This window comes from Scatophagus argus, chromosome 19 (genome assembly GCF_020382885.2).
Source record: "Scatophagus argus isolate fScaArg1 chromosome 19, fScaArg1.pri, whole genome shotgun sequence".
Classification (NCBI taxonomy): domain Eukaryota; kingdom Metazoa; phylum Chordata; class Actinopteri; family Scatophagidae; genus Scatophagus; species Scatophagus argus.
The window spans coordinates 3,888,880-3,905,313 of record NC_058511.1 but is presented as its reverse complement, the minus strand read 5'-3'; the positions used below and the strand labels follow the sequence as shown (position 1 = coordinate 3,905,313).

The window sequence follows — 16,434 nt, the reverse complement described above, 5'->3', positions numbered from 1 at the left end:
AGCTTCTTCTGAAACGTCACAGAATTAACATCTTTCACTCATTGCTGTACTCTCTGCTACTCGAATATTAATGAACCAATAAACTCTGGGTCCCATGACAAATGATAAATTAACGGTACAAGAATCTCTCACTGACAAAAAGAGGTATTTTTCAAACTACAAGCAGAACATTTCTGTCACCAGACTTAAACGCTGTCTGAAACGTCATGTTTTTGTTCTGTTTCACTTCACACTTTTGGCCTTGAAAAAGTCATTTTCCTTCAGTACATCAAACTTAACAGAGGCTAAACAAGTGTGAAACAGGAGTGAAATGTTTTCGTTTGTAGCTCTTTGTGTTTCAGTTAGTTGGAAATGAGGCATCTGTTGTAGAAAATAAACTGTAATTACGGTGACGTAGAAGATTTGCCACCTTGTGTTCTGTGTGCCTTCAGGATGGCAGGGGTTTTAGCATCGGCTCGCTGGTGTTCGGGAAGCTGCGAGGTTTCTCCTGGTGGCCCGGCCGGATCGTTTCCTGGTGGATGAGCGGCCGAAGTCGAGCTGCAGATGGAACTCGCTGGGTGATGTGGTTTGGGGATGGCAAGTTTTCCGTGGTGAGTAGATTTATGAAACTGACAGTGGACATCTAAGTTTCCGTTTGTTTTTTCTTGCTTTAATGTAACGTAACCGTGCAATTTCGTCTGCCACCACGGACGAAATTGAAAGCTGACTGGCCGATCCAATCAGGCCGGCAGCCTTGCACCACGTCTACCTGCTTTCATGTCTCCGTTATAGGACAAATGAATGAATAAACTCACGCCAGTGCCCTGTGTTGTTGGTAGCAGCTATTCTGGGGAAAATGGAAAGCAATCTGGTTGTCTTTGGCACAGCGGTACCAACAATAATATCTCTTAGAGAGAGAGTGAGCGAACGTCTGTTGTTGTTAGAGCTACAGTTTTCAGGAAAGTGATTTGGCCAATGAGACAGTAGCTTAATGTCTTTAACACTCCAAGTGTTTAACCCCCCACTATTCCAATTTCATGCTTTTGTAGACTCCAGAATACTGTCCCAGTTAAGGCATTCATAGCCTTTTCGAATACAACTTCACTCTCCCCATCTTCCCAGATTTGTCAGTGTTAATTCAACACAGCACCAAAACCTTTCCCAAAAAACTATATGAGCTCAATGTGGCACGCAAAATCTGCTTAATTAGGGGTTTCAGAGCCCTGCTAATGTTCACCTGTGTTTTCCCTGTGCAGGTTTGTGTGGAGAAGCTGATGCCTCTGAGCTCTTTTTCATCTGCTTTCCACCAGCCCACCTACAACAAACAGTCCATGTACCGGAAAGCCATCTTTGAGGCTCTGCAGGTAACAAACCCAACATCTGGAGTTTGTAGTTTCTTGTCATTTTTGATGGCTAATCTGTTGCTGTACTGATTGTTTTTTTTTTTTTCCTCTGAATAAAACCCAACATTTCATAGATCAAAATATAAAAGTACAAGACTAAAGGTCATATGTTGCTCATTCCTTTCTTATGTAACAGGATGGGCAGATTTGCATTGAAAGTGACTGGTATTTTGCATTTGTGGAGGTGTTGTTCTCATCCAGCTCTGCCCACAATTCATAACTGGTAACTGGTAACATGTGGGTGCGTTAGTTTCGATCTCATATATTTATGGGTTATCTTCATCAAACAATACTTGATTTCACATAGCATCATGTGGGGTTGAAACTACTTCTTCCTGTAAAATTATGAACAAGAAGTGGAGGATTTGTACGCTAAAATGTGAACGTATTCCACTGCTGCTTCACGTACTGCCGCAATTAGCACATTTAACCTTCTTGTTTGACTTTATGTGAGCCCCGTTTTAACAGGACTTTTCACTAGCTTTATGTGTGTGTGTGTGTGCGTTTTAATTTGCTGTGTAGGTGGCCAGCGTTCGGGCAGGGAGGCCAGTTCCTTCCTGTGATGCGAGCGATGATGCGGACGGGGTTGAGATTCAGACCAGGCAGATGATCGAGTGGGCCATGACCGGCTTCCTGCCCAGTGGTCCGCAATCACTGGACCCTCCGGAAGGTGAATTGATTGATTAACCGAGAGTTTATGCGTGGGTGACTGTACTTCAGTCACGTTACACTGGAGGACCGGTGGATACAAGTTTAATGTATGATGATGCTGTTTACTGAAATCAGCTGAGGTGCCGCTGTTACATTTTTTACAAATAAATGCACTTATTGTAAGTCCCTTTGGACGAAAGCAGAATTAATGCGATCTACGGTAAAAACTAAAAGCAGCAACATAACGTTAATTTTCCCGTGGATCACCTTCAGGTGACTGCATGACAAGTTTACTGTTTGGAATTTTTTGGTCTTTGCTTTAAAACTCTCATGTGTGAACAGTATTAAAGTGTTTATAGCTCTTTCTGAATGACCAAACATGATTGGTGGCCCTTGAAGAGAGAGGATGAGACGCGATAAGTGTCTTTCGTGGTGTTGTGGCAACAAAGTGACCGATGGAGTAGAAGGAAAAACTTTGCTCTGGTTTGTTTCAAAGTCTACAAAAGCTCCAGCCGGAACGTCCACGGCTTCAAACCAGTTCCAGCGTCTTTGAATGTGAACTTGTTCTGAATCGTACACTTAGTATATAGCATTAAAAACCTACAGAATACGGTGATATTTATGCCCACAGGTGAACAGAACACTTACAAGGAAGTGTATCCAGAGATGTGGGCAGAACCTGAGGCGGCGTACACGCCTCCACCTGCCAAGAAACCACGCAAGAACGCAGCCGAAAAAGCAAAGATCAGAGAGGTGATTGACGAAGGGACCAGAGGTAAACATATAAACTTACAGCTCGTTTTCCAAAAATGAACTGACATCCTCTCTGTATGCCTGCGAGTGGAAGAGTGAGAAAGTGTCGAAACAAATAGCAAGAGCACATGAGTTAGAACTTTTCAAAGCTTTTTGGTCCTTTTTTATGCTTGAGGTGTGTGATACACATTTTTGCCGCTGTTTTACTGTTTTTCACCATAATACTGTACCAGAATAAGAGTTTTGGCAAGACCAAATGTCAGAAGAAACAAAAAAATTGTGGATTGTGTGTGTTCATATTCAAGATTGAAGATGCTTTGTGTTTCAGAGAGACTCATAATGGAGATTAAAAAGAAGACCAGGAACATAGAAGGTAAAAATTTCCGATTTTTGTTTATTTAGTTTTTTAGAGTAAAGAAATGATGCCTTGTTGATGTCTACTTTAAGGGGATGGACCAAAACAAAGAACCTTTGGCTCACAGAAATGTCTGCTCAACTTCGCTATCGAGTAACGAACATTTTTATTGCTTTAACGTTATACAACATTTTTCTCACCTGACTCTTGCAGCAAGTGATACTTTAATAGCTGCTCAGGAGCGTTATGTTTACAACCATGATTTCTCAAAACTAATAAAATATCCCTCTAAATGAGTTGGAAAGGTGGCAAATGATTAAATATGCATCATAATTTAAAAATATTCTATAATAATATCCTAAAACATCTCTCTGGAGCAATCATCTTACAGCTTTGCTTTGGTTTTGTGTCAGTTTAATACAGTCAGTAAAGTTAACTGGGGTAAAGGTTATGTGTTTTACACCAGTTACGCCAAAATTGAACTGATTAAATTAAGATTAAAGTTCACTCAGTGTGCAGTTTTCCCCTCTGAAGTGTTCCTGTAGCCCAGAGTGAAAACATCACTGGAAACCATTTCTTGTTCTTGCTTACATTTAGCTGATTCGTGTATGCAGCAAGATGTACAGTAAATCTTCACTCGTGGACTCGATTAAAGGCCTGGGTATCCAAAACAGATTGTGACCTTGAAAGTTAACCCTAATTAAAGTTATGGATCACAGCACTTGGCCGAGTCGTCACTCAGTCTTTGTGATTGATCATAAGCACATTGTGGATGTTTGGGGCTGACGGGCAGTAAAAGTCTCACTCGTTTTACCTTTAAATTTCCACGTCACCGTAACCAAAGAGCAGAGAAAGTGTTAGATATAATGTGGTGAGCATGTCTATGCTGTGTTTCTTCAGATATCTGCATCTCCTGTGGAAGCCTCAACGTCTCTCTGGAGCATCCTCTCTTCGGAGGAGCAATGTGCCAGGGTTGCAAAGTAAGAAACTCGCACTGGGTTCAACATCAAATTAATATTATGTTATGATAATGTGGTTTACAAAATTCTCATGCTTGTATTTTACGCGTTACGTTTGACGTGGCCAAACTGGGAAAGCACAGCGAAGTACAGCACAGCTTCACCAGGTGCTGAGCCGGTGTCTCGATTTATCTCACCAACGATCCAAAGCCCAAATACTCACCATCTTCTAAAAAGAAAAGTCTCATGTCTTCACTTTTGGCAGAACCCAAGTATGTTTGGCAGTTTATCTTGATGAGTTAAACTGACAATAGAGTTTGTTTTGCTTTGCCTTTTTGCCCTCTAAAGCCCACTTTCACTCAGCAATTCTGTCTGCCACCAGATATGAAATCTCTGGGGAGAATGAGGGCTGAGTGGCGATGCTATGAGGCCGGCAGCTCGGCACCATTTCCTTTTTCTTTTCATATCTCCATTACAGACTAAATGAATACGCTTTTGCTCTGTGCTGTTGCTAGTTGCTACTCTGAGGAAAATGGAAAGCGATCCGGTTGTCTTTACGACAGCGGCGTCAACAGTAATACCACTTGGAAATGGTGGCGGCTTGCCTATTTTCACTTAAAACATCAAATTATATCTGTCAAAGTTTGCTTTTCCCCTTTGGGCCAAATCCTTACACGTAGCCCTTTGTCCTATTCACTCTGTTTTGAACAATGACAATATCGGCCTTGATCGTTGGTGGAATGTTGGTACGTAAACACATAAAAAATAAAGATTTAATTAGGAAAATAAGGACTCCTCTGGCTCCTCCTGATTCTGTTCTGTGCTCTGGCAGAACTCATTCCTGGAGTGTGCCTACCAGTACGACGACGACGGCTACCAGTCCTACTGCACCATCTGCTGTGGAGGCAGGGAAGTGCTCATGTGTGGCAACAACAACTGCTGTCGGTCAGTACGATCCTGTGCGTGTACTGATCAGTTTTGGGCCTGGAGAGCAGCGGTTGCCTCTTTTTGTGGCCAGGACAAGGTTTTGGATTTCACTTCAACAAAAACAATTTACCCATAAATGCCAAACGTGATTTATGGCCCTTTGTGGTCCTTTATTGGCAGCCGAGGCAGCCAAATTGTATGTGATTTATCCATGTGAATATGCAGTTTATTTTGGCACAGCTCCGACCTCATCACTGCAAACATCCACCAGCTCAACAGTGCAGTGGTGAAAGAAGTACTCAGTGTAGTAAAAAGTACAATACTGGCTTTCAGAATGTAGAATAAAACAGAAATGCACAAGTAAAGTACAAGCACCTTAAATTTGTGCTTGAGTGAATGCACCAGTTACTTTCCACCTCTGGAGATGATTAGAAACTGAGAAGGTTAACTCTAATGTCAGAAATATGCAGAAGACAAGACATCTGGGCCACATGACATTAATTTAAGCAAATTAAACCCAGAAAAAGCAGCAGATGGTTGACAAAGTCCACAAAATAATAAACCAACATTTGTATAAAGAAAATTAAATACTCATAAGCAGTCTAATAAATAAAAGAAATGCAAGGAAAACTCATGTGTCTCATGTGTGTGTGTGTGTGTGTGTGTATGCGTGTGCAGGTGTTTCTGTGTGGAGTGTGTGGACTTGCTGGTAGGGGCCGGCTCAGCGACGGCGGCCATCAAAGAGGACCCCTGGAACTGCTACATGTGTGGACCCCGGAGCACCTACGGGTTACTGCGTCGACGGGACGACTGGCCCAGCAGACTGCAGCACTTCTTTGCCAACAACCACGAGCAGGAGTTTGTAAGTCTGACAGCCGCCATTTAGATAGATAGACAGGTACTTTATTGATCCCGAGGGAAATTCAAGCACCAGTAGCCCATTACAGTGGTGTAGGTCAGTCAGAAGTAAGCAAACAAACAACCAAGGCCTAAATTTAATTTCTGCTCTTCACATATAATACGTATTATTATGCACAAAAAGTAATAGTCTTCTTGAAGAAGAGCTCACAGTAGGATTTGAATAATATTTAACCTGTAAAGTATGCAAAGTAAAAGTACTCATTTTGCAGAATAGCCCATTTCAGAATCAGATATATTATATTACTGTGTTATAATTAATGATGTATAAAACTTGTGTAATTTGCTCAGCAATAGTTCATGATCATTTTCTGATGTGCCTGTCTGTCACTCTCCACCTCACATCTCTGGTGAAACTACAGACTTGATTACTTCTACATTTACTTATACTTTTTTCTACACTACACTACACTCCAGTTCTTTTTATTCTTCTCATTTCATCAACCCTCATCCCTTCAGCACGAGTCCATACGACTCAGTTATTAATATCCTGGGATCAGTCACTCCAGGGCTCGTCACTTTTAAATTATCCATGGAGGCTAAAACACATTAAAAAGTGGACCGTGTTCACATTCATTATTGATCCTCTTCAGGCAGACTTTTACCAAAAGACCAGTTCATCATCTCAAATAAAACTGACTGTGTCAAGTCGCTCTCTCTTAGTGTCCGTCTGATCTCGTTACTCTTCTTCCTTTTAACTCTCTCCTGTAGGAGCCAGCCAAGTTGTATCCTCCAGTTGCAGCAGAGAAGAGGAAACCAATCAGAGTTCTCTCTCTGTTTGATGGAATCGCCACAGGTACGTATAACAGGCTTTCATGTCTCTCAGGATGAACTGAACTAATCTGTTAACTCTTAATCAAACATCACTTTAATTTATTCGTTCTATGACAAACACCAGCAAAGCTAAAGACGTTCTCATCATCCTCAGCTGTGCTTTGTTTCATGCTAATTGTCAAAAGTTAGCATGCTAACATGCTAAGCCAAGATGCTAAATGTGGTAACAGCTTTACCTGCTTAACTTCAACATGTTAGCATCCTGCTGTTAGCCTTTACCTCAAATCACCAGTGTACCTAAGTGCAGCCTCACAGCTGCTAACCTGCCTGCAAACTCTGAGTCTGGTTTTTTATATTTTTAATGTATTAATAGTTTAATCAATAAAGAAATGAGTAAATATTGGAAATGCTGCAGCACAACTTCTCAGAGCTCAAATGACTTCTAGGAATTGTTAGTTTCGTCCACCCAATGAGGCACGAACTGGAGATTGTTAAGCATTTTTATTGGCTAGATAATTGAATGGTTCATATATTTAAAAAACTTGATACTCACACAACTGCTTATCACTTATTTAGTTAGGGAAACGTGTGTGAGTAACAGAAACACACTCATACTGGAGAAAGCTTTATTTGTTTTCAGGAAAATAAACATTTTGGGTCTCATGAGTTGAATAAACAAGTTGTGAACGTGAATGACTTTGCTGTGAAAGCTGCCACGGTTTATTCAGTCAGGCAAGAGACGCACACAGTCAAGCCCTCTCTTCTTCGCTCACACACCTGCACCATGTTCACACCTGGAAGGTTCCCTGTACCACAGTCTTGGTAGTCACCAAGCTGATCCACAGCAGTATTTGAGCGGGGGATTTGTGTACCGCTGTTAAAGGGCCCCAGTGGTGATAATAAGGGAAGAGCAAGCGCTGCTCTTTCCTGTTCGCCAGCCAGACTCATCCTGCTGGTCTGGAGATCGAACATCACTCCCTCCCTGCAGCTTTAATGACAAAGACGTGTGTGTGCACTCAGGCCTGTTGGTGCTGAAGGATTTGGGCATCCAGGTTGACAAGTACGTGGCGTCTGAGGTGTGTGAGGACTCCATCACTGTGGGCATGGTTCGACACCAGGGCCGCATCATGTACGTGGGAGACGTACGCAACGTAACACACAAACATGTAAGTGAAGTTCCTCTTCCGCTGAATGAATAATTATCTGTAATGTTTCGCACCTCGATGCACAGCGGTCGTGCATCGTTCGTGCCTCGATCACACGGGATGTATTCGAGTGTAAACACAGAGGAATGGTTATTTCTGGTTGGTTGTTTATGTGTTTGTTTGTGATTGTTGTGCTCCACCAAACTGCCTTTTTTTCTGGTGCTGATGTTCACTCATGCTGCTGTGTTTAGATCGAAGAGTGGGGACCATTTGACCTTGTCATAGGAGGAAGCCCCTGCAACGACCTCTCTATAGTCAACCCTGCAAGGAAAGGCCTTTACGGTGAGAAGCGTCTGTGAATCTTTCAGGGTTAAAATTAGCGTGTAAGATTTTTGTTTTAATGAAATCTTTCTAAATCTGATGACACTTGCCTAATTTTCTAATTATGGAGACTAAACTTTCCGTCTCCTCCCGCAGAGGGGACCGGCCGCTTGTTTTTCGAGTTTTACCGTCTGCTGCACGAGGCACGACCGAAGCCGGGCGACGAGCGGCCGTTCTTCTGGCTCTTTGAGAACGTGGTCGCCATGGGAGTCAGCGACAAACGGGACATCTCCCGCTTTCTAGAGGTAACAAGACCGCACCAGCTAGCTCACTCACGAGGTCTTCCATCAGTAAGACATAACGTTGTAACACACACAGACCGACAGTACAGCATGAGACTCCTTCTCAGGGTTAAGTGAAACAGGAAGTAACCCTGCTGTTCCTCTTCAGTGTAACCCAGTAATGATCGATGCCAAGGAGGTCTCTGCTGCGCATCGCGCTCGTTACTTCTGGGGAAACCTGCCAGGCATGTCCAGGTGAGATAACAAACATACACACCCCCGTGGTTGAGACCAGCTCACTTTCTGTTTAGTTCATTACAAGTCTTCAAGTTCTTAGTATCAGTTATACATTTTATAATTATGATTATTTATATTTTTCTCTGTCTTTTGTTAAATTCAGACCTCTGACTCCCATGTCAAATGACAAGCTGGACCTTCAAGACTGCCTGGAGCACGGACGTACAGCCAAGGTATCCACCCCTGTGAGTGTGTGTGTGTGTCTGTGTGCGCGCGTGTGTGTCTGTGTGTATGTGTGTGTGTGTGCTTAAAGCTAACTCTCTGACCAGTGGAAGCAAAATTGACGCAAGTTTGGAAAGTGAAGCCAAATGTGGATGATATTTAATGTTACTTTCTACATTATGTGATGAACAGAAAAGCAAAATCAGTTTTGTTTTGTTTTGTTTTTTTCAAAGTTGGGTATTGAATATCAATACTTGTCTCTATTAATCCATTTGTAATGCCTTTTTCTGCTGTTGCACTTTTGCTCTGTAAACAAGAGGAAAAGTCATTTGGTTCTTCAGAAAACAGTCGCACGCTTCTGCGCATCCCGACGCATTGTAGAAAAGCTGCCGTCCAAATGGAGGATAGCTTTAGGATTAAAAAGGATTTATGTGTGTGTTTGTGTGTCTGTCTGTGTCTGTGTGTTTGCTGTGTGTTTGGTTCTGGATTTTAATTCCAGTTTGAGAAGTTGCGTACGATAACGACACGCTCCAACTCTGTGAAGCAGGGGAAAGACGAGCATTTCCCCGTCTACATGGACAACAAGGAGGACATCCTGTGGTGTACCGAGATGGAAAGGTACAGCGGTGTGTGTGTGTGTGTGTGTTTGTGTCTCTGCTCTTGTGTGTGTCCCTCAAATTTACCTTGTGTGCACATTCACAACACAAAGTGAGAAACAGGCGAGCACGAGTGATTAAACTGTGAAGTTCATTTGGGTTGTATTTCTAATCCACCGCAGATACTTTGTTTGCATGGCTTTTTGGTACTCAGCTGCTGATGAGGTGGCAGTCGGTTAACATTTGTTTGTCCAGCATCGTATCTGTTTCCAGCAGATTGATGACCCAATGCAGACATACAATCAGTAATCTTGTCTTTTTTGTGAAGCACTGTTTCCTAAACACCAAAAATTAAATGTACAATATATAGACAAAAGTATTCAGACGGGTCTATTCCAGCATGACTGTGCCCCGGTGCACAAAGCAAAGCTCCATAAAGACATGGTTGGATGAGTTTGGTGTGGAAGAACTTGACATATTAATGTCTATGTATTTAGAATGCAATGTAATGGGTAGGTGTTCCAATACTTTTGTCTATATAGTGTTAATCAGAGGCTAAAATTAAATTATAGTTCAGATTTACAAAAGCTGATTTTGATTTAAAAGGAAAATAACATTTTTTAAGCAGCCAGTTTCCAAAACTATGTCTTCAGACTGATTTGATAAACAGTCCACTGATCATTTTAACAGCTGTCGATTAACTTTATGTCAACTGATGATTGATTAACTGACCAACTGTTTCACAGTTTCTACTTCACGCTCCTTTTGATGTGAAATAGTTACGTGCTGTTTGTGTTCCCAGGGTGTTTGGTTTTCCCGTCCACTACACCGACGTGTCCAACATGAGTCGTCTGGCCAGGCAGAGGCTGCTGGGACGTTCCTGGAGCGTCCCCGTCATCAGGCACCTCTTCGCCCCGCTCAAGGAGTACTTCGCCTGCAACTAGTCACACACACACACACACACACACACACACACACACCACCAACTCTCTCTCTCTCTCTGTCTCACACACTCACACACATACACACATAAGCAGTACGTAATGACAGAAACACACAGTATGCAGATAATACATGAAGGTTGGATGACACAGATGACTGGACCGGACACACACACACACAGACACTCACACACACACACACACACACACACACACACACACACACACTGTAAAGGACTGCTTCCCTCGATCCCATGTAGACCACTGGCTGACCTTAGTCCCCTGGTGCTACCTTGCTGATTTACTGACATACACACACACACACACTCACACACACACACACAGGTGCATCGTCTCTGTACTGTATTTGTTCACACACAACTTCCTGTCTGACCTTGAAACTGGTGTCTTCTGGCTTTACTGTCTCATATTAGCTGGAGTTCAAAACCTCCAGGGGGCGCAAAAGTGACAAAGATGCCCTGACTGTTTTATTTTATTTTATTTTTTTTCTTTTTGACAACTCTCTGAATACATCAACGCGCCAATGAACCATTAACACTCAACCCTACTGATGCGTAGTGACAGTGCTGCTGGTGTATTACAGTGCAATGAACACAAATATCCAAACACACACACACACACACACACAAGTAAACCCTCGTGGTGCTGGTCAGGCAGTGGTAGAGCCCAAATGGTGCCACTTTAATACAACACTTTTAAAAGTTTCTGGTGCTTTTGGAGACTGAATGCTTTTTGGTTGTTTCAGTCGCTTCAGTTTTGTGTCCCTAATTGACTCAAACCAAATGCTTTCAAGCTGGTGCAGGCAACACCGGGCGAGAGGGGAGAGTTTTGTTTTTTTTTCTTTGTGTGTGTGTGTGTCAGATTTAGTGTGAGCGTGCAAAGGAGAATCCACCGCAACTGAGTTCAGATTCATTCGCGTGAAGGCTTTTTTAAATGTGAGAACTTCAGCTGGACAAGATTGTTAAAAGCTGCTCTTGAGGTACAAATGATTTTAGTAGCTGAGTTAAACTTCAGTGGGCCTGAGCCCAAAGCCACAGCTGATGAAGCAAAATAAAGGTCTTTATCTCCCCCCAATGGAGACCACTTTTGACTGAAATGCTGTCGGTGATAACAGAGTGTATTTTTGAGGATCCCGCAGAAGTTTAAAGTTGTATTTTTTTTTTTTACTTTAGCTCTTGTTTCTTACTGTGCCTCTGCATAGTGCCTCTTGTTTTAAAAAAAATCCCCATTAGCTTCCATCAGTGGAATTGCTCGCCTTCCCTTGTTCCATAACAAGAAAAATTTACAAGAGGAAAATAAAAGAGTTGATGTAAAAAAAAAAGAAAAGTTAAAATCAATTTAATTGGGTACATAATCAAGCAAGAAATAACAGACTGGTTTGGCATGTGCCTTCAAGACAAAGTAGCATCAGAGGTAACATCATAATGGAAAGTCTTGTAACCGTCTCCATCTCCAGCGTTTGGAGCGCCCTCTAGTGGGCGGAGTATAAAGACAACAGCAAGGAAACACACTCGCGTTGGGCTAAAACAATCCTTTGTGTTCCTCAGAGTCAGCGTTAGCGGTCACTGGATTAGAAATGCTTTTAAATATATTATATATATGTTAGATATGCTAACATATATATATATGTAAAAGTATTAAATATTGCTCAGGACCTACATCCACTATTAGTTTGGGAAAAAAAAAAAAACACGTGTGCTTTTTAAAAACTGATTATGTCTTGGTGGTTTTGCGCAATGTTTCAGACAGAAGCTGTACATTAAAGTTAGCTTTGTTGAATATGCTTCATTAAACTGTGCACTAGTAGCATTTTAACAGTGGGTTTACTTCCTCATGCTGGTATGCAATACTGACTCGACAACATTCATTAAACTGATCTTGTATTGCAGTGATTACTGTTAACTGTTGCTCAAATGACTGTGATGTTCATCTTAATGGTGCAGAGTTTTGAATAATGCTGTCTTGGTGTCATAATACTGTATCAGACTTTGGCCTGCTTAATGGGATCGGCTCATTAAGATGGCAGTGAAAAAAGGGACACTATTGTAAGCCTTTAACGGTCATTATGTTGATGTACTTTTTGTTCAAGTGATCCTTAGACAGAGTCCAGAAAAACAGTACATACTGTGAAATGACGCTGTGAGGTCGTCTTTCTTCGTAGCTCGATTAACTTCGCTTTGGCTCAGTTTGTTTTTACTCATCATGATGGTGGCTTTCATTCTGCCTGACCTTCTCTGAGAAAGGCGCTTAGCAAAAGTTGCCCGCTTCATCTTTTTTTTATTTTCAGCCTTTTTAGAGGAATTTGAGACTGCAACCTCATTTTATATAATCAAATAAATACGCTTTTATTTCGTAGTTTTGTTTTGAAAAACAAAACGGAACGGAACCCGTGCGTCATCTTCCTGTCTCTCAAAAACCACTCAAGCGCTCGCATTTTCTTTAACACGTTTCTGGGTCATTTAAAACAAGCAAGAGGCGGATGTTTGTCAAAGCACGAGGGTTTTCCGTCCCTGAACAGTCTACTCTAAAACATCTTCAGCTCCCACCAAACTTTAATTCATCCGCTGGGATTGTTTGTACCTCCAGAGCAGAAACATGAGATTAAAACGCTGATGGGCTCAGTTCAGTGTCAAAGCAGCATTTAAAGTAAAAGGAAGTCAGTGAACCCTTCCAGTTACTGTAGAGCTTCTCTTGATTTGCTTTTTTTCTCTCTCTCTCTTTGTCTGGTGAAAAAGTCAAAAAGCGACTTGTGGGGTTGTCACAGTCCACCAGCCCATGCAGTTACGCTCCTACTTTGCGTCATTGGGATCCAAAACGTCCAGATGCAGACCTTTAATCTGTAGACACTATGCTGGTTTTCTACTTCCTACGACTGAAACAGATAGCCCTGTATAAATAGCAGATACTTCATGATATCACACAGATACGATTGTACCACCTGTCCTGGGTGCGTCTTCTGCCTTTTTGTCCAATGCATGCTGGGATGAACTCAGCCACTCTGTGACCTTCAATAGGAATAAGCAAGTAATGAAAAAAAATGTCTTGTCATCAAATAAAATGTGTTCCAAGACTATTACACACAAGGGCACGATGTGTAAACGTCCCGATACGCCGATGTTTTATTTAGACAGGGCTGTCTTTTGAGAAAACATCTCGTTCAGTCTGGTGCTTTCGGTCGACACGCGGCCTTCCATTTCCAGGAAGCCTTCCGATCCTCTGAACTTCCTCAGATACCAGCCGACAACTGGACACATGCAGTTTGTGCTGAGACACATGCACGCACGCACACACGCATGCACACACACACACACACACACACACACACAGATACACACATGCACAAACAGCAACAAAGAAAAAAACAACAATAAACCAGCAGGTTCGAAATTTTTTCCATCATGTTTACTCTCCGTTTATACAACCAACCTTCAGGTGCTTTTTAAACTCTGCTCTTTTTTACAGTGCTCTTGCAGGTTACACATGCATGCACACGCACACACACACACGCACACACACACACACACACGCTGGAAACACAGTGCAAACGCTTCTCCAAACTCGTTTTGCTACAAATCACAGCAGCAACACACACACACATGCATACACACTGTGTTTTTACCGGCTGCCTGTTGCCATCAGGCTTCCCACGGCGCCGTCAGGTGTGACATCATCACCCTGCGTCGCTTGGTGCTCCCAAAACCTGCCCTTACCCAAACCCCACTCCTACCCGCCCGCCCACCCGCCCCACCCCTTCCCATCTCCCATCCTGCTCCCCGACCCCCCCGGTGCTGCATGTCAGTCAGTCAGTGTAATATCTGATTCCATGTTAGATTAGGGAGTATTGATCATTATAATAATGGTAATAATAATTACAATAATAATCTGTTATTGTGTGTGTGTACTGTTCCAGGTTGGTGCTCAGTTCAGTTCAGTCTCAGCCTAGTGGGGAGAGAGAGAGAGGCTAGAGAAAGCATATATTACAGTTAGTATAGTGACTTGTTCTATTGTACCCAAGGATGCCAGAAGAAATTGTTAAGCCGACGAGCTAAAGGACACTCTCAAACACGAGCGAGTTGAAATAACACAGAATGAAATGTACTGGTGTTGTGAATGGAGGCAGGCTGAGGTGAAACTATAAAGTCCTGCAAAACAACTTTTTAATAAATAACCAAACATCATGCCCATTAAGGATCTGGCTGAGATTTTTATTTTTTTCCCTTCAAGACGATCAAAGAAAAAGAAACGCAACATTTTCTGATTTCTCTTCAGTCCGTGATCCTCTCGTATTTATTTGAGGCTGCAAGTAATAAATATTTTTCCTCTGTAGGTTCTTTGTAGGTTCTGTTGGTTCTTTTCTCAGTCAATTGTTTGGTCACAAAAAAGTTATTCCCGTTTGCTATCATAGAAGATGCAACAGAACAGAAAATGTGTTCATAGAGAAGCTGGAGCCAGAGAATTTTCTTTAAGCAATTACTTTAAATAATTAATCAGCTGTTGAAATTGCTGTTTTAGCAGTTTGTTACTAGATTAAAAAAGTAAAATACCCAGAAAAAATACAGCGGACACGACCTTGATGTCCTCATAGGTAGCTATGAGCCTGCCTGTAACTTGAGATCAAGACTGAAAAGTTGGCATTGCTTCATTTTAAATGGTTAGAAGCCAAAAAAGGTTTGGAAGGACTGCGTTATGACGTGAAAGTCAAATCAAGATTTAAGTACTTTTAACATACGCCTCTGTAGGATTTCAAAGAGGACGCATGCGAGATGTTTGGGAAGACGACGAAAACGGCTGAGCTTCCTGAAATAAGATGAAATTAGCTGCTCCTCAGCAACACGCAGCCATGTAAAGCCCGCCGGTTCAGAACCACGTGGGCAGGACGTCAGCTCTTTTTCATTGTCACACTTTGTTATTTCAACGCGCGTCTGTTTGAGGGTGCAGTCGGACAAAAGCGAGAGGAATGGAGTCGATGTTTTGACAAGATGGGTGACACGGTGATGATGTTTCTGTTCGCCTATCGACAGCTTTTAGGCTGAGTGACGCGTTGTTTTCGACACTGATACACTTCTTAACACACGCACACAAAACACTGTGTTGTAACACACAGAGCGGACGGCGCTCGGAGACACACACACGACACCTACAAATACAATGCTGTGGCGCATTCAGACACTCATCTCATGGACTAAATGAAAGATGAGCTTTTAGGAAAAGGAGGACTTGGTGGTGTTTCAAAAGGTGCTAAAATTTTATCTGAAAATAAGAAAAATATATTGTTAGGAGTATAAATCAAGTTTGTCTTTACAATGACTGTATTTAAGTTTGTCGTAGTAATGAAAAGGCACTATTATTATTTTACTCTTGTATGAATATGAACTAATTAAAAAGGCATTTTAACTTTGTACTTGAACAATGTAAGAAATGAAACGTGAATAAAAAAAACAAAAGACTGTTTCTTGTGATTTAGCCTAAAGGCTCAGTGTTATCAACTTTTACGTCAGTTAAGGGTGTACCTACTCAATTCCAAGTCAAAATTCAATTTTATTTATTTATCTTTTTTTTTGCAGTTTGTTTAACTGTCTCTGGTGTCAGTTTCCTGTCCGCTGAGGCTCAGCAACATTTGCTGACTTCAAATCAGCACAATAGCACTCAGCATTTTCCTTGTGTGTTGTTAGTGAACCGATCAAACCGTCACAACTGACAGTTTGTCGACTTGTGAGAGTGTGCTGAGGACAGCCGCTCTCAGCGTGCATCTGTTGGCTTTACGGTTACGATGCATGTTAAAAGAAGGTGAATGGGCTGAAATGGGTTAAAAAATGTCATGTCACAAATTCCTCTTTTACCACACTGCTTAGAAATGTCACAACATCAGTGGTGACACAGTGATTTTAAGCAGCACTAATGGATGATGGAAGCATCCTCACATTTTTGCTAAAAGCAAAGGGCCCTTTCAT

General features: G+C 42.0%; 1 protein-coding gene across 5 annotated transcripts in view; it reads left to right on the top strand.

Annotated features, from left to right (window-relative positions):
• The window catches only part of LOC124050813 (DNA (cytosine-5)-methyltransferase 3A-like), a 44,539-nt gene extending 28,597 nt beyond the window's left edge, over window positions 1–15,942 (top strand). For all 5 annotated transcript variants that reach the window (XM_046373678.1, XM_046373677.1, XM_046373675.1 and 2 more), the window contains 16 exons: window positions 432–590; window positions 1,236–1,343; window positions 1,905–2,052; window positions 2,665–2,808; window positions 3,115–3,159; window positions 4,042–4,121; window positions 4,933–5,045; window positions 5,706–5,889; window positions 6,657–6,741; window positions 7,740–7,885; window positions 8,116–8,206; window positions 8,342–8,490; window positions 8,636–8,721; window positions 8,867–8,936; window positions 9,425–9,543; window positions 10,324–15,942. In XM_046373678.1, the coding sequence (XP_046229634.1) occupies window positions 432–590; window positions 1,236–1,343; window positions 1,905–2,052; window positions 2,665–2,808; window positions 3,115–3,159; window positions 4,042–4,121; window positions 4,933–5,045; window positions 5,706–5,889; window positions 6,657–6,741; window positions 7,740–7,885; window positions 8,116–8,206; window positions 8,342–8,490; window positions 8,636–8,721; window positions 8,867–8,936; window positions 9,425–9,543; window positions 10,324–10,465 (1,869 nt within the window). In that variant the 3' untranslated portion in view covers window positions 10,466–15,942. The remainder of the gene's footprint in view (window positions 1–431; window positions 591–1,235; window positions 1,344–1,904; window positions 2,053–2,664; window positions 2,809–3,114; window positions 3,160–4,041; window positions 4,122–4,932; window positions 5,046–5,705; window positions 5,890–6,656; window positions 6,742–7,739; window positions 7,886–8,115; window positions 8,207–8,341; window positions 8,491–8,635; window positions 8,722–8,866; window positions 8,937–9,424; window positions 9,544–10,323) is intronic.
• The last annotated feature ends 492 nt before the right edge of the window (window positions 15,943–16,434 follow it).